This window comes from Drosophila persimilis, unplaced genomic scaffold, assembly GCF_003286085.1.
Source record: "Drosophila persimilis strain 14011-0111.01,24,50 unplaced genomic scaffold, DperRS2 tig00000191-arrow-pilon, whole genome shotgun sequence".
In the NCBI taxonomy this organism is placed as follows: domain Eukaryota; kingdom Metazoa; phylum Arthropoda; class Insecta; order Diptera; family Drosophilidae; genus Drosophila; species Drosophila persimilis.
The window spans coordinates 13,950,467-13,970,111 of NW_020825298.1; the positions used below are offsets into that span (position 1 = coordinate 13,950,467).

The 19,645-nt window shown below is 43.0% G+C and overlaps 4 protein-coding genes across 4 annotated transcripts in view; 3 read left to right on the forward strand and 1 right to left on the reverse strand.

The window, feature by feature from the left end:
* Nucleotides 1-624: 624 nt before the first annotated feature.
* LOC113565846 lies at nucleotides 625-1,908 on the reverse strand. The gene is made up of 2 exons (XM_026989205.1): nucleotides 1,684-1,908; nucleotides 625-1,624 (listed from the first exon to the last, which is right to left on the reverse strand). Exons 1-2 carry the CDS (start codon nucleotides 1,896-1,898, stop codon nucleotides 901-903), a joined length of 939 nt encoding a protein of 312 aa, XP_026845006.1. The 5' UTR covers nucleotides 1,899-1,908; the 3' UTR covers nucleotides 625-900.
* A 374-nt stretch (nucleotides 1,909-2,282) lies between these two features.
* LOC6589291 (myb-like protein AA) lies at nucleotides 2,283-4,027 on the forward strand. Its single transcript, XM_026989207.1, has 3 exons — nucleotides 2,283-2,704; nucleotides 2,774-3,307; nucleotides 3,392-4,027. The coding sequence occupies exons 1-3, from the start codon at nucleotides 2,391-2,393 to the stop codon at nucleotides 3,852-3,854; spliced, it is 1,311 nt and encodes a 436-aa protein (XP_026845008.1). The 5' UTR covers nucleotides 2,283-2,390; the 3' UTR covers nucleotides 3,855-4,027.
* A 788-nt stretch (nucleotides 4,028-4,815) lies between these two features.
* Nucleotides 4,816-8,939, forward strand: LOC6589290 (venom dipeptidyl peptidase 4). The gene is made up of 6 exons (XM_026988761.1): nucleotides 4,816-5,082; nucleotides 6,465-6,559; nucleotides 6,619-7,535; nucleotides 7,599-8,335; nucleotides 8,390-8,595; nucleotides 8,660-8,939. Exons 1-6 carry the CDS (start codon nucleotides 4,902-4,904, stop codon nucleotides 8,774-8,776), a joined length of 2,253 nt encoding a protein of 750 aa, XP_026844562.1. The 5' UTR covers nucleotides 4,816-4,901; the 3' UTR covers nucleotides 8,777-8,939.
* Nucleotides 8,940-15,639: 6,700 nt separating this feature from the next.
* Nucleotides 15,640-19,645, forward strand: part of LOC6588793 (trissin receptor) — a 68,427-nt gene continuing 64,421 nt past the window's right edge. Inside the window, exon 1 of the mRNA XM_026988399.1 lies at nucleotides 15,640-15,677. The gene's annotated coding sequence lies outside the window, so the exon portion shown is untranslated. The remainder of the gene's footprint in view (nucleotides 15,678-19,645) is intronic.

Sequence of the window (19,645 nt, forward strand, 5' to 3'; positions counted from 1 at the left end):
GCCTCAGTTAAAGCCATGTATTCTGTAAAATAGTAATTTTAGGGGCACTTTACACTACACTGTAACTTTAGGGAATAGTCGAGCACAAGAAAAGCAAGAATATTTTTTTAAAAATTTATTATATCAAAGGCTGAAAAACGCATTTTATTGCCATAATTTGAACTTCTTTGAGGGACGTCTAATGGATGTAGTGTAGTTATGGTGTAACAAAATTATACATGTAGAATGTAGCAGCGGCAATACGATTTTAAGAGATTTCCATTTCCTATAGCCTTGGATATAAAGATAGATCTGATCAAAAATAAAAGCCTGTGAATATATAGATAATTATCTAAACTAATAGATTACTAGCACACACTTCACTCTATAGAACACTTTCATTGATAGAATTATCTGCAAAGTCAACGTAATACTAGATAAAGATTCGATCTGATCGGAAATAAACCCTTTGAAAATATTGATTTTGAAATATATATAATAATCGGGGATCGAAAAGTTTTATATATGTACATATTCATTCAGAAAAATATCTCCAAAAATTAAATAGTAATTTCTCATTTTCCAACTTCTTCATTGCTTAAATTTCAAGCGAATCAAAAATGAACTTAAAACATATGTATTTTGCTTCCTGCAAATTGTTTAGAGCTTAAGTATTAGTTATTGAACTGAAAATTAAACTAAAAGTTCCAGAAATCTCTTCTATAAGTAGTTTAGCTGTCAATTCATTTTGACTAGTTCTTAAATGACAAATAAACTGATCCAAAAAATTAGACCGTAAATGTATCTTCGGTTCGCTATAGCCTATAAGGTGGTTTGTACATCGTATGAGCTGGAGTTTTTTTTCCCACAATTAAAGCTAACTATTCAATAGATCAACGAAGAGGGGTTTGAAAGGGGAGGCTAGTCCTCCGCGGTTTTGAAGCCCAGGCGCTCAAAGTGGAGCAAAAACATCTCTTGCTGGTGCATCCAGAGGTCGAGGGTCTGCTCTAGCTCGTTGTATTGCCGCTCCTTGAACTCCAACTCCATCTGGCTGTTCTCATTCTGCCGCTCCAGCTCTCCGTTCTGCATGCGCAAGGCCTCCAATTGGGCCAGCGAGATCTGTCCCACGCGCGGCAAAATGCTGCGCCGTCCGCGCTTTTTCTTTCCAACGTACTCCATCTGACCATTCGCCCCCATCTCCATGCGCTCCTCCACGGGTAGCTGGAGCTGATAATTGGCGGGCATCAAGGGTGTCCGTCGTATGGCACTCTCTGCGTAAGTTGGACTGTCGGCTTCGTCCGCCTCAAGCGGCTTGGGTTCAGTCTTGACTGGATTCTGAGAAAAGTGCAGCATTTCGGGAAAATTCTGGGTCTGTTGCGGCGGTGTTGGTGATGGGCCCTCCAGGAAGGCACAGCCGTCCGGATCGCGATTGAACTTCACATAAGGTGCCCTGGACATTGAGCTAGGTATGTTCGGCAGATCCGGATGCTCGCTGCGCACCTGCATGGCCGCCGACTCGAGCACATTCTGTACCAGGTGAATGTCCACCGAGGGTCGCTCTGGATTGAAAAGGCAGTCTACAATCTGGTACAGACGCCATTCCGGTGTGTACTCCGGATCGCCCTCCACGCGACTCCGTTCCGTTCTGCAAAAGGCAACAGAGATGTTAGTGGAATCTGCAGTGGCAGTGGGTGTTATACCTACAAATACTTATTGCGATAGCTATTGATGCGACGGCGAACCTCTTGTTTGTTCAGCCGAATGCCGCATTGCTGCATGCTGTGTGAAATGTCCCGAAAGATGGGCAGATTCTCGCTGTACGAGGGTATCAGGTCGAGAAACTCACGCCACACCCGCACCATGGTGACCTCCTCCATGGAGGTATAGTAGCGCAACCGCATATGCTTTCCACCGCTCATTTTTTTTTTTAAATTTGTGTGCAATTTATCCAAACATTTTTGTACGTGACTGAGGACCAAAAGATGTCGGCGTGGAAATGCCAAAAAGAATATACCGAAAACATTGGGAAAAATACCAACGCAACGCGTTAGTGAGAAAGTGTAATAATATAACAAAGTGGTAAAAATATATTTGAAAGAATCATGATATATCTGTTTAAAATGATTGATGATTTTGTTTGCACTAGTAAACTGCATTTTATTGAAATTAAATGTATTTTACTGCTTTGCTGCTGAGGAAGTGGCAGCGCCAACAGTATTTTAACGAAGATACGGCAACCTTGTTCTATGTATCAGCACTGTTGTTGATTTTTTTTGCAAAAAATCTTTTTGGCTTCCTCACAGTATTCCGAATGCATCAAAGTATTGTGTAATTTTCCGTGCGAACACGGAATCGGGAACGTGGGACACACTGCATCAAACTAACAACGCACTAAGCCTGCAGCGGTGCCTATGGACTACGGCGGTGGTGGCGGCAGCGCATCCGGCAGCGGGACGAACAACGCCGAGGCGTCGGATCTGAACATGTGCGGGGGTCAGGATATGCTGGAGGGCAAGGCCAAGGAGAAGGCACGTCGCTACTGGACGCCTAGCGAGGAGGAGCGTCTCTACGAGATCTGGGGCCGCGACAACTGGCGTCTGACGCGGAATGGCAAGAATACGATATTCTTTGCTCAGTGGGCGGAGGAGTTGCGCGAACGTTTCGGGGTGGATGTGAAGCCCGAGGAGATACAGATGAAGGTTAACCAGACGAGGGCCAAGTTCAGGTGAGTCCGTGAATCGAGGGAACACACTTTTCATATTATTTCAATGCCCGCTATCTCTGTATGGGCTAGATCGGTGAAGAAGCAGCTGCTGTCGGATCCCACCAGTTATCCCAATCGCTGGAAGAAGTACGACATTATCAATCGAATACTGAAGAACCTACACAGGCCGAAGGATGCCGAACCCTTGCCCCCGGGTGCACTGCTTAACAATCGCGATATGACTCCGCCCAGGGAGAATATGACTCCCCAGCCGCAGCAGCAAGGTCTCAATCTCACCACAGAGGCGACGGCGGCCACCAGCTTCTACAACAACAGCAGCAACAGCAACAACAGCAGCAGCCACAACAACAACAACAGCGGCGGCGGTGGGATGAGCTTCAATACGGAACTATTTACGGATCAGTACGATGAGGCGGTGAAGCAGGAGTACGAGGACGACGAGTATCGTTCGATACCCTTCCAGGAGCCACTCCAACAGTATTCGCCAGCCGAGCCAGCTCAATTGCTCGAGCTGCAGACGCCACAGCAGATACAACAGCAGCAACTCCAACAGCAACAGCAGCAGCCACAATTTCAACCCGGATACGGGCAACAATTTCAGCAGCAGCAGCAACCATTGCAGCTGCCCACAGAGCAACAGCAGCAGATCCAACAGCCAGGATCACAGCCGCAGCAGCAGCAGCAACCGCAGCCAAGTGTCTACACAAACAGCAGCAGCAATGGAACCGCCGCGACCATCAATCATCAGCCGATCACCGCCGTGGCGTACATCAACAGCAGCAACAACACGATCAGTGTGGCCACCAATGCCAATGGAGGAACAGTCGGGATGAGCTCGCCCGCACCGGCACCGCGGAGACGCGGTCGTCCCTTTGGATCGTCGAATACCCTAGCGGCCGACTCCCTGGAGGCCCTGTACATGGAGGAGGTGCGTCGGAATACCCAGCTGATCGCCGAACAGACAAAGATATCCCGTCAACGTTTGGAGCTGGAGGAACGGAAGCTGGACTTGATGCAGACCTTCTTCCCCAAGGTACTGGAGAATCAGACCCTGATCCTCAACCGCTTCATGCAGTGGGAGGCCCGACCTCAGCCGACCCAGCAGATGCACCACCATGCGCAACCAGATTCCGGGCAGCCACAGCAGTGAGCAGAATTTTCGGATATTTTTAAGCAAATCAAAGTTTGTAGTTTTCAGGATCGCGACGCATTAATATTTGTCAAATTTTTGAAATTTTTTAAAGTCGATTTGGTGTCCAACAATTTAATTTAATACAATTTAATACCCTACACATTTAAAATATATGCAAACAAGCAAAAGTGTTAAGATTAAGAATAAAAGTAATAAAAATATACACAGTAAGCAAAAGGGTATTTATTTATTCGTTGCAAATACATTGTGTGGGTGCTGCCACATCTTAGAGTTTAGCCGCCAGGGTGGCAGCTCTTCCGCGCATTTCATTTAAATATTTTTATCACTAGTATAAGCGAAATCTCCCCTTAAAATCAGTTGCTTTCGGGAAGCCAAGAATTAAACAACCCTTTTTAACGACCGTGACGAAAGATGCGGGTGGAAAAAAATGTGTTTGTGCTGCTTTTGTTGTGGATTGTTGATATTTATCCAGTTTCCGCCGCTGTACCACAGAGAACAAAGAGCCCCTGGAAACTTAAAGAAGCGCTCCAAAAGGTGCCCTTGAAGAATTTTAATGGCAAATGGAAAACAGGTAAATGCATAAATATTTAAAAAAACTCCTAGGCGCGCGCCTACTCTTAATCGATTATCGATCAAGAGCAATCGAGAGATCACAGAGTTGCCAGCCAGCTGCATAATGGTGGGAAAAATATTTTAAATGTGTAATATGTTAATAATCATAATATTAATATTAAAATAATATTAATAATCACTTCCATGAAAATTTGAGTCAAAACGATTAAATTCAAATTATAATTAAATGCCTAAATTCTCCGATCTGGCAGGGCGAGCGGCAAGCTGAATGAGCGGCTTACAGTTATCTTCTCACTCTCCCTCTCCCTGTCATTATTTTATTGCCGTGCGCTAATTGTCGATTTAAATTGATTTCTGATTCCGATTCACTTGCCTTTTGGCCGTGTGCGGTGTATGTTAGCTGTTGCGCGTTGAGAGGGGGGAATTAGTCGCACTTGATTTTGCGTGTAACAAGTGGGGAAAATAACGAAAATGCACGTGAAATTGCAACTAACGGGGGTCGTTCTGCTGCTGCTGCTCTGCCTGTCCGTCTCGCAGGGCGCTGTGATCAACAGGAGGGAGGAGAGCAGCGCGAATCAAACTATCTGGGACCTAACGGAGGCCCTATCCGGCACTGCGGGTCTCCTTGGTTTCAATGGAACCTGGATAACAGGTTAGTGTTCGATGACCCAGAAGTGTGCTGTTTATCTGTTTGCTTGTTTTTGTATCATCCTGAGAATTCCCCAGGGGGGAATTTTCACCAGAGTGTGCACAATCAGTGACAATGCCCCAGCGGGCGGCCGGCGGCGGCTGCTGCTGTTGCCTTTCTTATCAACAAAAACGCAATTATGTAGTCTATTCATGTAGAGTTGGGTCATTTCCCTATTGGCATTACTTTCACTCAGGCCCTGATCATTGTATAACCTTGGGTTCCATTGTTGCCGAGCTTTCTGCACACTCCTCAAGAGTCCTATATTACATTATAGGCATTGTATTTTGAGACTACAATCTAATCTTCGATGAATTACGATCACTAGTTAGTCGCCTAAGCTACATATGTATGTGCTGATACACGTATTCCTCTTCTTATCGCACGGTTCTGCGGTTTACTATAATGGCTGCTATCGAGATAAAACCCGTACTCTTACTGCTCTTACTTCTCTCTTTCTGCTATTTTTTCATGGAGTTCTGACGTAAAGTTCTGGGTAGGGTTCTTAAAAAGCTTTTACCTAGACTTGTTCCAAACAATTCAAGTACAAATTTCAAACTGGTTTCAATCGTTGTATATTGTGTAATTCTCTTTATGCCTCGTGGAAGTACACATCTCATCGTAATGATCAGACTGTCGAAACTTTTGTTCCGCCAATGAATTCCATTGCACGCTCTGCCTGGCAGCTGGAAGAGGCATTGGATGGAGTTGGGAGATCCAAATCTCATCATAGAAAGTCAATATGGATGTCAGGTGTGGGGCTGTGAAGTCTATTTTGGGAATTTCATGAATGATCATGAGCTGATTGCATCAAAAAAACAAACGGGCATTTCCACAAAGAGATTAACTGGCACTGATAACACTTGATTTTTGATTAGAGAGCGATGTTGTCGGGTTCCCGGTTTTCTATGTAGTGCTTTTACCATAAATTAGGGTTTGTGCATCAATAATACGTGTAAAAAGTTCCCCTTTTTTATTTTTAGTTGATATTTCACTTAAGTATAGCCCTGAAAAAATTCCAAAAAAGTTTGTATTTGTTTATTTCTTTTTCTGGCACCAAACCAAATGGATCAAATGTCAAATAAATCTACTAGCACATGCTTTGATTTTTATCCACAGCAGTAATTGAAATTTGGCATGGCTTTTACGGTCTTTACGTTTGAGGTTTTTTCTACGATTTGTTTGAGGTTTTTGCCTTTTGGCAATGGGCAAACCAATCAAAGGCCAACCACTTTGATAGTTTAAAAACAAAAAACAGACAAAATAGATTTCTCTATGAATCTTAATGTGTCATTTAAAAGATTTGTATAGATTCTAATAGTCGCATTTCCTGCTTTATGTTTCAGATGAAGAATTCTATTACACTGCCAACGACAGATCCATTCATAAATTTAATGCTGCCACCAAAACGGATGTGATATTTCAGAATTCCTCATTTCTGGTAATGTCAAAATCGTACCACCTTATCGCCAGACAAAGAACTAATTCATAGAATTTCAGAACAATTATGTGGGCGCCACATTCACGCTCTCGACTGACAACACCAAGATCCTCATTCGGCACAATCTCACAGAGAAGTTCCGGCATTCGTATATCGCCCAGTACGATGTGTATGATATCGAGACGAATACATCCGTTCAGATCCATAAGGGCGAGAAACTGCAGTACTGTGGATGGTCCCCGCTGAGGGATCGCCTGGCGTATGTCTACCTGAATAATGTGTACATTCATTTCAATGAGAACCTGGAGATTGGCATCACGGACGACGGCGTGGATGGGATCGTGTACAATGGTGTGCCCGACTGGGTGTACGAGGAGGAGGTTTTGAGCAGCGGTAGCGCCATTTGGTGGTCCCCGGACGGCACAAAGCTGGCCGTTGGCTTCTTCAACGACACCGAAGTGGAGACCTTCAATTATTTCCTTTACGGAGACGGGGACACCACCTTCTATCAGTATCCGCAGGAGGAGCATCTCAAGTACCCAAAGACTGGCACCAAGAACCCCGTTGTGAGCCTTCGGGTGTACGATGTCACCGACAATGATCCCACAATGCAACGTATTGTGGCCCCCATTGATGTTGTGAGCAGCGATCACATTCTGCAGAATGTTGTGTGGTCCAACAACACGCATTTGCTCATCACCTGGATGAACCGTCGCCAGAACCTGTCCTCCATTCAGAGCTGCAGCCATTTGGGTGTCTGCGTGGAGGTGACACGTCTGGAGGAGCCTCAAGGATGGGTGGACATTAGCACACCCAAGTGCCTGGGCAGTGGACAGAGCTGCATCTTCGCCTACTACATCGGCAATTGGTATCAGGTGTGGAATTTGAATCTGGAGACGGGGGTCAACAGCTGGCAATCGAGAGGAAACTTTACGGTCCTCAACGTCTACGGATACGATGAAGTGAATGATAAATTGTGAGTAGAAGTGGCAATAAAAAGCCTGAGATATATATAACCTCTGTTTTATCTCTATTTTAGATACTACCAGGCCACAAAGGCGAGTGATCCCTCGGTTTATCATGTCTACAGCAACGACGATTGTCTGAGCTGCAATCAGATAGATGTGGATGGCCAGGAATGTCTCTCGGCCAGCGCTACCTTCAGCAAGTCCTTCGCCTACTACACACTCTCCTGCAGCGGCCCCAATCCCTCGTATACCCGCATCTTTGAGGCAACCAAAAACACGCTGGTAACCGACTGGGAACTGAATACCGCGTATCGCGCCAAGCTGGCGGAGAAACAGCGTCCGAGCTATAAATTCTTGAATGTGACCCTGGCAGATGGCAGCATTGGATACGCCAAGCTCGCGCTGCCCCCCCACTTTGATGAGTCAAAGAAGTATCCACTGATTGTGGTGGTCTATCAGGGTCCGAATTCTGTGCGTGTCACCAATGGATTTTTGGTGGGCTACGAGGCATTTGTGACCACCGCCAGGAATACCATCTATGCGTACATCGATGGCAGGGGTACGGGCAACAAGGGCAAAGATCTGCTCTTTTCGGTCAACAACGATCTGGGGGATCACGAGGTGGAGGATCAGCTGTATGTCACCGAGTGGATGCAACGGAATCTACCCTATGTGGATGCCGAACGTTGTGGCATTTGGGGATGGTCGTATGGCGGTTATATGACGGCTAAAACTATTGAAAAGGATGACAAACGCATCTTCCAGTGCGGTGTGTCGGTGGCGCCAGTAACCTCCTGGTTGTATTACGGTTTGTAGATCCTCTTATCAGATTAAAACATGTTCTAATTTGATTTCCTTGCAGATACAATATATACGGAGCGTTATATGGGTCTGCCAACGGATGTGAATAACAGATATAATGAGAGCAGTGCCTTCCAGAACTTGGAAAACTTCAATACCCATGACTTCCTATTGATTCATGGATCGGGAGACGATAACGTACACTACCAGCATTCCCTGTTGCTGGCCAAATTGCTCCAACGAGCAGATATTCAGTTCGAAGAGCAGGTACGTGGTCCTACATTTGTTGTTTCTTTTCAAAATATATGTGATTTCGAAAACTCTCCGAAAGACCTATACCGATGAGAACCACAGCATTGGTAATGCGCTGCCCCATTTGTACAACACCATTGACCGTTTCTGGATAAACTGCCTCAACCTGGAAGTCCCGTCCGAGGACACTCTCTAAGCGCCTGATGTGTTCCCTCTAGTCAAAAGTATTTTTCAATGCTAAATGTCTTTTTGTATTGTTTTATTTTTTTTATTTTGTATCCAACTTTTTTGCACAATCAAAAAGCTTCGCTTCAACGATTATGCTGAAGATAAATTGTATTTGTAAATATGTTCATTAATCGAGTATTTTTATCTGCCTATCGATTTAACGATAGATACAATTTGAGCTGCTTTGGGAATAATTTATTTTTTATTTGATTTTATTTTACCTAATATATTCAATTTGTAGGAGTCATATATAAATATTAATGGTTAACTTTAAACTATTCAAGCATTAGCATTTCAAAGGACATATGCCATTACCCTTCCTTCTAAAGACGTATAACGTGTATAATTGGTAATTGTTGTTGGCTCTTCCAAAGAAACCATTGATTTTTGTTTATTTTGAAGCAATGCAATCAAAGGTGGATTACGTTCCCCTGCAATTGCATAACCGTGTTGGATTGAGGTATTCAAAAATATCCTGAATATTCCACACAGCCTCTAACCCTGTCCTTGATATAAATAACTTTCCGCTGAAGAGCGCAAAATTCACGTGGCCGTGTGGCATATACCTTGGACCGGCAGGGCAGGCAGGCAACGTGGATTCGTTGCGAAACTATGTTTTTTTTTTTTGGTTTTTTAAAAGTTGGACCAGAACTCTCGGAACCGGTCACATGGTCCCGCACACGCAGATGGGATTTGGGGTTAGCTAAGCGGCTTAGGGGACTTTGATGTTTTCATTCATTCATTCCGTCTGGGGGGAGGCGGGGCGGGGAGCTGTGACGGCGTTCAGGGACACATGGGACGACAGTCGAAAGGGTGCTATTTTTGTGATTAAGTTTGTTGGAATTGTCGCCTCTTACCCTTTGACTCCCGCCAGGGATCAAGCTTTAATGGGAATTTAAGGACTCAAGGCAGGGCTCAATACTGGCCTTGACATTCCGCAGGATTGGTTAATGGGGAAATTAAAAGCCTATAAACTATTTAATCATAAACGCCAGGGAATGTGGAGGGGGGCTTTGGTTTCTTGGAGGAATTTATGGGCTATTAAGGGAATAAATATGTCTGTAGTTCTAGCGAACGGAGATAATCTGAAAATTATTCATAACTTATTGAAGAATAAGATATTTTTATGTAGATTATTATTAATACCTAATAGTAATATCCACGCAAATGATAACATATATACTCGTATGCTATACAATGTAAAGTGATTCCGCCATTCGATGCCACAAGGGGCATGGGCATTCTTCTTCTCTCGCCACTGATTTCCCCAGTACACATGCAAACATGCAACCCTTACAGGACGACCCAAAGGACGTCATTCCATAGTTTACACGTCTCGGCTGTCCCTTTTGTCCTTTTATTTTTCCTTTGTTTCATTCTTTCTTTTTAATTATGGTTGCGCTGACAGAAGCGCTACAGTGACACCAACTGCAACAACACCAACAACATGAAGAGGGGAAAACAACTGTCAGATAATTTCATTTCCGCGCAATGCTGCCGCTGCTGGTGGTGTCAGTCGTGCGGCAGTGATTACCACCTTGACAACTTAATTTAAAAAAACAACAAACTATCGGAGAAATGTTGCACAAACTGTGAAAAAGCGAGAATTCAACAAGAGGCGACTTTAATTTGGTTAACCCCCAACCGCCAGCCCCAATGGCACCAATACAAATGGTGGTTGTTTGTGTGCGTTTACCCTGGCCATACGACGAGATGTTCGGCACCACAGAGACTATATAGAGGGCTAGATATGTGCTGATTAATATTCAAATAAAATACAAGAAATAATACCTCCGAAGACCTTTCAGTATAAAAACTACTAAAAAAACCCAGAAAAGTACTAGGAAAATTCCGCAAACTCTTTTCAATGACTTTTCCTATTAGTCTTTTAATAAATATTTCAGTAAAAAAATATCATAACAATTTAAAAAAACTCTCATAACAGAATATTCTTTTTCCCCACATAGCAGATATTATAGCAATAGCTGAAGAGGAAAGTATAATTCGAAAAAAATGATTATAAAGCCAAAAGCTGATTGCCATAGTTTGAAATTTTTCTGAAACCTTTTATAGTTATAGATGTTTTTGAAATATTTCTAAGAAATTTGATTAAAATGGGATCACTATATAATATAGTTGTCGATAAAAATTCCTTTTTTGTGGTTCCTAAAAAGAATACAAACAAAAGATACAGCTTTAGTAATGTCTCGACTAAATTTTAGGGTATCTGAAGCTTCGAGCCCTCAAGCTGCGCTTTTATTTCTTGTTCTCATTGTAGGTTATTGTTTCAGTTCTTTTTGTGTTGTGGCATGGTGGAGCGTTAATAATGCCACACGTCGAGGTGAACAACTGCAGCGATGCATAGCTGACGAGACAGGTGGCACAGAGTCCGGAGACCAGACCGAGACCGAGACGTGAGTGGCGGGGCTGTGGCGCGGATAAAACAATGGCATGCCACACAGACACCAACACCCATATGCCCCTCTCTTACCAGTTCTACATGCAGCACTCTCTCAGCCGTGTTTATGCGATTTAACAGATTGAAAAACAAGTCGATAAACGAAAACTGAAACAAAAAGCTGAAAGAGAAATGTTGGCTTCGGAAAAAAAATTGAGCAAAAATAAAGAAAAAGAGATTTATGGGATTTTGTGGCAAACTGCAGCTGGAGCTCCGCTCCAATGTCTCTGGTCTGCTATTTTTTTTTTCTTGAATATTATTTCTCTCCATTTTTGCCTCGAGGATAAAAAAGAACAGCGTGTGTGCATATGAAGCTCTCTGCATTGAAATGAATAGAGCTATCAATGCACATTGGAATTGCCAGGATTTCTGGCTACTGAAAGGTTATTAGAGGGGAAAATCCAGTGGCAAAATGTGTCTTTGGCAGGCAGAATATACATGGAAGATATTTTAGAACTAGAAAATAGAGTCCTCTCTGAAGAGATGAAAAGGAAGCTCTTGTAAAATCTATAAAATTATGCAAAAAATCAATCTTTTCAACTGGTTGCCACATCTAACATTTACTCAACAAAAATCTGCAAAAAACACCCATCGCACGTCTCAAATTGAATTCCTCTTGGAACCAACAAAAATGTGTAATAATTAAGGCAAACAAATTCCCGAGTAAATCAAATAAAAATGAGGGCAAGACAAGTCCCTTGAAGAGGGTCACACAAAATATTTCCACGCCAACCGGAGAAAATTAATATGAAATTACTTTATTGATGTGTTCTGTTCTCTGGCACAGTTCATTCATATGTAAATATCCTGAATGGAACAAGAGAATTTTTGGAATATTTTGGACAAGATAAAGTCGAACTTTGAATGCGCTCTAAAAATATATATTTCCAAGAACTCGTCTCTTTCTACTTAAGATAAACATCGCACCCTTTACACTTATGCATAGACCCGAAAAAAGCTGGCAAATGAAAATGATTTCCCCATAAGAAGGCCCCCAAGGGACGAGCACCGCACACGAAAGATACTTTGAAGATATTTTTTTATTAACCCTTCCTGAAATTTTACCCTTTTTTTTGCGAGATGGAGAGAGAGATATGAAACGGGTTTTTGTTTCCTTAAACTCAAATCATTGAAAAATACTTGAGTTTTGTATTCTATAAATTTCCTATGCCTTGCCCTGGTCTTTGATGTTTGAGCTTTAGCCGGGGATGAAGCGAATGAATAAAGCATACGCCATGTGCGCCCGATGCATCTCGCGTTCGTACAAAAAAAAGGAGAAAACAACTTGCGAGTGTTTTCTATTCAAGTCGATGGACTTTAAAGCGCGGAATTAGAGTTTGGAGGAGTTTTCCACTTTGTGGCAATCTGTCTGACAACATGGCGGATGCGTAACGCGCGGCACATAACTCAAATCGCCCGGGCATATTCATCTTCATATGCAAAGTAGATTTATGTCGCGGCGCTCCGTTCTGCCGTTTGCCTCCTTTTTTGATATTCCCCAACGTGTCGACTTGTGCGTACAAGTATTCTGCTTGTTTGTTGATTACGGCCCGAGTCCCGGGGCCCTTCCGCCCTTTCCGCTGCCTCATAAATTATGCTGAAAGAATGCTCATGCTCATGCTCATGCTCACGCTTTTGCGGTCGCGTGACATTTTTCTGGATTTTTCTGGATTTTTCTAGGCCAACGTCAGGCCTTTCCCTCTATTATCTTTAGTATTTTTGTGCTTGCATTATTTAATTACTTAAAGTTCTTTTCTGGCATTCAGCAAACAAAGCACGTGCTTGCATTTTTGACTAGCGTTTTGGGTTTTTGTTTTTGTTTTCTCGGGAATAATGGAATTTCAAATTGCCATCGAGAAGAGCTGGAGAGTTAGAGAGCACGTTCTTGTAGAGGGAAAGTGGAAAATAAACAGGGAAATTCAATGTCTTGGTCAGGTTTTCAATTCCAATCGAATGGCAGTACTTCAGTTCCACATCTAATGTCCGTTTGAACCGCAAAGACCAACTCCCAAAGATTATCCCCTGAATATCTGGCTACAACTTTTTCCATTTTCCCGCTCAGAGAACTTTGGGGAGAGTCACTTATTTTAATTGCAAATATTTACACGAAAGTTGGACGAACGAGCACAAGAAACTCACTTGTAGTTTTTTGGCCATCAAGTTTTCTCTGCTGGAGAGAGAGAAAGAGATACGAGACGAGTACCACAAAAACACAATCATAAAATTGTTTAATTAAAACATCATAAATTTTCGTCCCATAAACACAAAAACTTTTGAAGATCTAAAGTTTTTACCCCAAAAACTTGTGACTCCTTCGAATTAAAAAAAATATATATTTATATTTACAAATAAATAATAGATACAAAATAGAAAATAGAAAAGAAAGTGCTGTGGGAATTTTCGAGTTCTTTATTGAATTTCGTGCGGAAAATGGCAAACTGTTTTGTTTGACAAAATGCTGGAAATGAGACGAGCGCAATAAGCCACAGGCCATGTGGCTCATAAAACCCGGGGAGACTGTGGGGCCGTCGACGTCGACCGACTGCATGGTGCATGCCATTGTTGACACAAAACGAAAGCCATGTCAGGTCGCAGTGGGGTGGCACGTGCTGCGGACCGGACCGGACCGGACCGTGCCACAATTTCAGGTCAACCTTGGCCATATTGCTCACTTTAATAGCACTTGACCGATGGATGCCTTGGGTACATTGCAGGCAGCATTCTGCAAAATTTGTGCCATGAATTTCATCCCTTTGTTGCCGTCTTATTGTTGAACCAAAATGAGGAACGAATAGATAGTTCAGTGCTTAGGAAACAGGTCTTTATGGTTACAAAAACCCCAGAAGACTTTAACAGAATTATACTTCTGTTGAGTAGCGTGGAACATCGTCACGAATGTTTCCCAAAGCTGTGGCTGTTTTTTCCTAAACCAAAGGTCAAATACTTATAAAAAGAGAACACTTTTTGGACACCCTTTCACCCCTCGCCCAGATACTGGCAGATTTTGTTTTGGGTCTTGAGGGAATTAATCAGTTCCATTGAACTGTTAACTAAAAGCAGTAACTCTTGAAGGCATCAGGACTCGCCGCCAGAAAACTTTCGTTTGGGACATTTGTGAAGAATACTTTTTGGGCCGTCGACCGTGGCTGGTGTAACTTTTTTGTACCCTTCCAAAGAGGGTAATATGACATTTTCGAAACTACAAAAGCTAAAAACATAAAAAGAATCAGAATTTGTATAGCTCTCAAAGAACACAAAAAAATACTCCACATTTAAATATATTTTTCGTAAGGGAAATCATTCATCTTTAAGGAAGAGCATTCAATCCTTCGGTCTGTCGTTTTTCTTTAATTTTTGGTATATTTTTTTTCCTTTTTTGTTCCCCCGAGCGTTTCAGCAACAAATTTTGAAGCTCGAAACTTTAGCAAAAACCATTCTGTCCGTCGCTCCATTCAATATTCATATGGCTGCAGCATAATTTTTGCCCTGAGAGCGAAATGACTGCGCATAAATAAATTACATATAAAAATGGCAGAATCGTGGCGGGCATTTATTTGGAGTTGCAGGATATATGCAGGATACTATATACTGCGAAATATATATTAGTTGAGAGCAAATTGTGGCCACAAATGGTGCTTGGCCGAGTGCCCAGTGCACATCAGGCTGGGGATTTTTTTCTTGCCGGATTTCCTATAATTTTTATACACATTTTTCCATTGCTCATTTACACTCTGCAGCATGCCACCAAGTGTTGCATAATTAAAATAGACTTTGAGAGTGCATATTTCTTAAATTGCCAAATGAGTTAAAAACTTTAAAAATTATTGCCGGGCGGAGCCCAAAAATCTCAAACGAAAAGACACAAACAGCAAAAATCATAGACAGGTCAGGAGAGGACAGTCAATCGCCCCCAAAGGCCCCAACGGGCTTTCACAACCGACAGTCGTCTTGGCCAGGACTTTGACACTCCCCATGGGTAACGTATGTATATTTTTTGTTTGTTTTGCAGACTTCTCAGTGGATTTATGTGCAAACGTGAATGACAGAATGCCCCCGCAAGTGTCAATGGGAATGGGTATCGTAGCCAAAGAAATTGAAGTGCGAGAACCAGAATATATATACAGTGTTTTAGGATGTTCCGGGAAACTCAAACCAAACCAAAAGCCACACGAAATAATATGATTTCCTGGGCTGCGTATCATTTAGGACTTAAAATGTAAATTCTCCCAAAATTTTATATAATTTCAGTTATTTATTTCCCCACCAAAGCGAATATATATTGATTTAGATGAATAATATATTTTAACAATCATTTTCCACATTTCAGAAAAGAGAAGAAATGTCTCATAGTTCTGAATGAAAGTCCTTCGATTCATTACACAACTGGTATTTCTTCAAACTAAAAGATAAGGTAAGAAAGAATTCATTTTTGAACACTTTTAACCAAATGGTGTTCTTGAAATATAAGGAAACCTCTTTCAAATATGATCTGTTAACCGATGACGAGGTTTTCACAAGGAAAAGCAATTTTATTATATTTGTATTTTGAAACTTTTTGTTTTGCTTCCCCTGGCAACAGTTGGTCCCAAACGAAAAAGTGGGGAGTACACTTGGAAATAAACTTTGAAGGGCCATAAAAAGATGTTAAAGCAACAGCTGCAACTGCAAGACCAAAAAAAGGGACCAAAAGGGAAAAAGCCAAAGAATTTTCCCGCGATTTGAGCATCTAAAGGCATCCGCATCAACCTTTTGGCAGCTTTTGAGATCTTTCACTTGGATTAATCCGAAAGAAAATATCATAAAGTCTTCATAATTCCGTCACACGCCCAAGCCCCAACAGAAATTGTTCAAACGAAATATGGTTTACGAAATATTTAGACAACCCCAACGCCCAATGTCTCTGTCTGTCTGTGGCCGCTGTTGTGGCGGTGCTGCCACTTGTGTGGAAAGTCAATGTGGGGGAACTATACAGACCTGATACAGACCAGACCATAGCAGACCAGACAGAGTTAAGCAGCTGATAACTTTTCGCTAAATTTCCCACCCAAAAACTTTTATTAGTCCACAAACGCAGTAGATGGTTTAAAGCATGAACGCCTCCGACCATTTCGTACGCTTTATAAAGTTTTATGGCTCTCACAGAAACACAGCAACACAGCAACATTGTGATTGGCACATTATCCGGTTAATGGCTTTAAGGAGTCGAGTCTGCCGGATGTTTGGCTGAAGCAGGATATTATATGAGCAGGAGCCTGGGAAGTTTTTGTCACTCACCGCAAACCTAAATTTGCCGGTCTTTGGCCCCCAACCGGAAACGGAAGTCCCATGAGCACAACAAGAACTTTTTAGCATGCAACATTTCTGCTTGGCTTACAGATGGGAGTTCTACAAATAAACAAAAAACTTTGATAAAGGATTAGTTGTGATAAATTACAATATATTTTAAATGTTTTTAGACCAGAAATTCCTAAAGTTAGAAAGGTTATTAGAGTTTCACTTAATTCTGAGTAATGCCCGAGCTAAAGAATATAATTTAAACTGCTGTTACACCGTTTACACTCATTTAGGGTCTGTAATATTTGTAAATCACCTTTTTCTGTGGTACACCACGGCGGATAGAACCTATTGGAGACCGGATTACGTATAAAATGCATTGGATATGTCTCAAAAAGCTTTGGTGGAAAAAGGAAGGGTATTGTTCCCTTCGTGGAGTGATGAGAAACTATTCAGATGATCTATATGCTATCAGACAAGTCAGAACCATACAATTTCTATGAAAGATTTTCGAATTCATCATGAATTTCATAAACCAATTACAATTATACAAATTATATTTAATTTTCATAATTCCAGTTGTGCGAGAACACAGCGATACTGCGAATATTTCAAATGCAAAAGTCATAAAGGTCAAGCGGTTCTTCTAGCCCCCTTCCCCGGTACATGTATGTACATATGCTGGCTGCCTCGCTTTGACTGTGTGTGCGGTCTGAATGCGACAGGCTGGAATATTTTCCACACAATAAAATTACAGCATAGTTTCAGCATTTTCTCGCTTTCCGTGCTCTCGCATGCCCCTGAGCTCGGCTTCCGCCTTGACGCGGCCAAACAAAAGGCGGCGTCACCCGGGAGGACGCAAAAAGTTGAGCAAAATGTCGAGCCGCAACTAAAATAAACTCACACAAAGAGACGTGCCCACACACTCACAGAAGCTCTAGTGACACACGCGCACGCGTGTGTGCATGTGTGTGTCGTTAGACGCGTGAAAATTTGCGCTTTCCGGTTGCCATTTTTGCGGCCGACGCGTCGCTCTGTCGCTCAGTCGCATTTTCATTAATTTCATTTGGAAAATGCGGCTGAGTGAAAGCCTCAACTCGGGGTGAAAAACAAGGCAGAACGTTTGGGCAGTTTTACCGACTTTGCGATGCACTCTACATTTTTTTTTTCAATTTTGTGTGGCAAAAAATGAGTTGGATAAATTATATTTCTGCCAACAATATGTATGATGAACATGTGTTTTGTTCTCATAGGAATTTTAATAAATAAATAGAGGAAGTTCTTTTGCTTGCCATCAGGACAGCGAGCTGACCCCTAGGGTCACCATTGTATCGCCACTGATAAAAGTCTTTGACAGGCAAATAATTTGACATATATTTATCTGCATATATGTCGGCGGGAAGTTAATTTATTTGAGTTTCAGTTGTATACCCATGAATTAATAGGCGCCAAGAGACCTTTCTACAACGAACTCAGTGCTTATATAGTTGATCAGCGAGGACTTTCCCAGCTCAGGAAATTGGGGGAGCCCACATCTTCCTCCCGCAAGTTGGCAGTTTGGGCACTTCCTTTTCATCTGTCAGGTAGTCGTCAGAACGTCAGGAAACAGATCCTTACACCGGAGTCTCCACTGTCAAGCACTGGCCAACTGGGTCTTCGGGCACAGTGTCCTCTAGGATGGCTTTGAGCTGCATAACATAGTTTATCAAATCTTTGCGTCCGGTCTCTGGATGCACGATCCGAACGGAGCGAACCGCCTGTGCGGGGAAACGGATGATCTGCCACGTCTGCGATAGTTGAAATCTGCCATTTCCCACTCGTTCCCAGTGAATCCTGTCGCAAGAGACCTCCGCGGCGCAACTTAGCGCGTTGACTGTATGATCGTATGTACCCAGAATATGAAGTGTGTTGATTTTATACCAGCAACTCAGCTCGATCGACAGCTCATTGGAGTTGATTGTCCACCGGTACGTATGCTTTTCGGAGGCGGTAACATCCACCCCTGGACACACTACGGCACGGTATGGCAGATTCACCGGGGCGATCCCACTAGCGATCGCGTCGAGTAGTTTTTCCGGCTCGACGATTCTAGTGGGACGCACCACACGCAACAGATGCTCGACCGTCATGAGCGGGAGGCGCACGAGCGATACGACCGAATTTATGTCCACGTCCGGATTGAGGAGACTCCATTTATACACAGCTCCAAAGATATCCACCTCGGGAGCAACGAAGGTGTCCCGCCTCAGCACTTCCTCAAGGGACTCCTTCGACAGCACTCGGAATGAATAGTGTTTTAGCAAATCGGACGAATTGCGGTCCACGAGCTTGAGGCACTCTTTGGCCAATTCGTTCAGATTGTATCGGCGTGATTCATCCAGGACCATTAAAACGTTGCTGGTCTTCAGATTCTGAATCATATGTTTCGTTACGACTGACTCGACTTCCGCTAAGCAATACATATTGGCCAGACTTAGTACTTTGACGCTGGCATCCAGGTTCATCTTCGGGATTCTTAGCTCGCCCGAATAAAGATAGCCGAGGATTACCTTGAATGCCTCCAACGGCACCTGCGGCAGCGGTATTGGGCGTTCCTTTGACTCGGCCAAGGGCCCGTAGAGCAGGGCGCGGAAGTATTCACAGCGCGCAGCCAGAATCATGCAGTGGGCCGGCACTCGCTGACCCTCCACCACGAACGACACGTCCGAGTAGAGCTCGTTCATGCACAGGTGGCCGAGGACACTCAAAACGCGATCGGCGAAGATGATCGTGGTGTACTCGTTATCGTTCTCGTTCTCGTTCTCGTTCTCATGCTCGGGGCACCGTCTATTATATGTGACGGAGGCCGAAAAGGTCTCGTTGCTTTCCGGGCAGCTGGTCATTTTATCTGCGGGCACTGGAGCGTGTCTGTAATTGAGTTCTGTACAATTTTGTAGAAATTTTGATGCTTCGAATAAATATCAAGTATGAATATATTAATACATTTCTGACAGGATAAGTTTGAAAGAGGTGTACGGTAGGGAAATGTTTAGTTCCTGCTCCTCCATTACTCCATCGAACTATCGGAACATCACCTTCTGGCCTCTCATACCCTCTCCCAATTTG

Coding starts and splice junctions, on each gene's coding strand:
- LOC6589291 (XM_026989207.1), top strand. CDS start 2,391: ATGGACTACGGCGGTGGTGGCGGCAGCGCATCCGGCAGCGGGACGAAC. Junction 2,705..2,773: donor CAGACGAGGGCCAAGTTCAG/GTGAGTCCGTGA, acceptor TGTATGGGCTAG/ATCGGTGAAGAAGCAGCTGC. Junction 3,308..3,391: donor TACGGGCAACAATTTCAGCA/GCAGCAGCAACC, acceptor GCAGCAGCAACC/GCAGCCAAGTGTCTACACAA.
- LOC113565846 (XM_026989205.1), bottom strand. CDS start 1,898: ATGAGCGGTGGAAAGCATATGCGGTTGCGCTACTATACCTCCATGGAG. Junction 1,625..1,683: donor AGCTATCGCAATAAGTATTT/GTAGGTATAACA, acceptor TGCCTTTTGCAG/AACGGAACGGAGTCGCGTGG.
- LOC6589290 (XM_026988761.1), top strand. CDS start 4,902: ATGCACGTGAAATTGCAACTAACGGGGGTCGTTCTGCTGCTGCTGCTC. Junction 5,083..6,464: donor CAATGGAACCTGGATAACAG/GTTAGTGTTCGA, acceptor TTTATGTTTCAG/ATGAAGAATTCTATTACACT. Junction 8,596..8,659: donor ATATTCAGTTCGAAGAGCAG/GTACGTGGTCCT, acceptor ACTCTCCGAAAG/ACCTATACCGATGAGAACCA.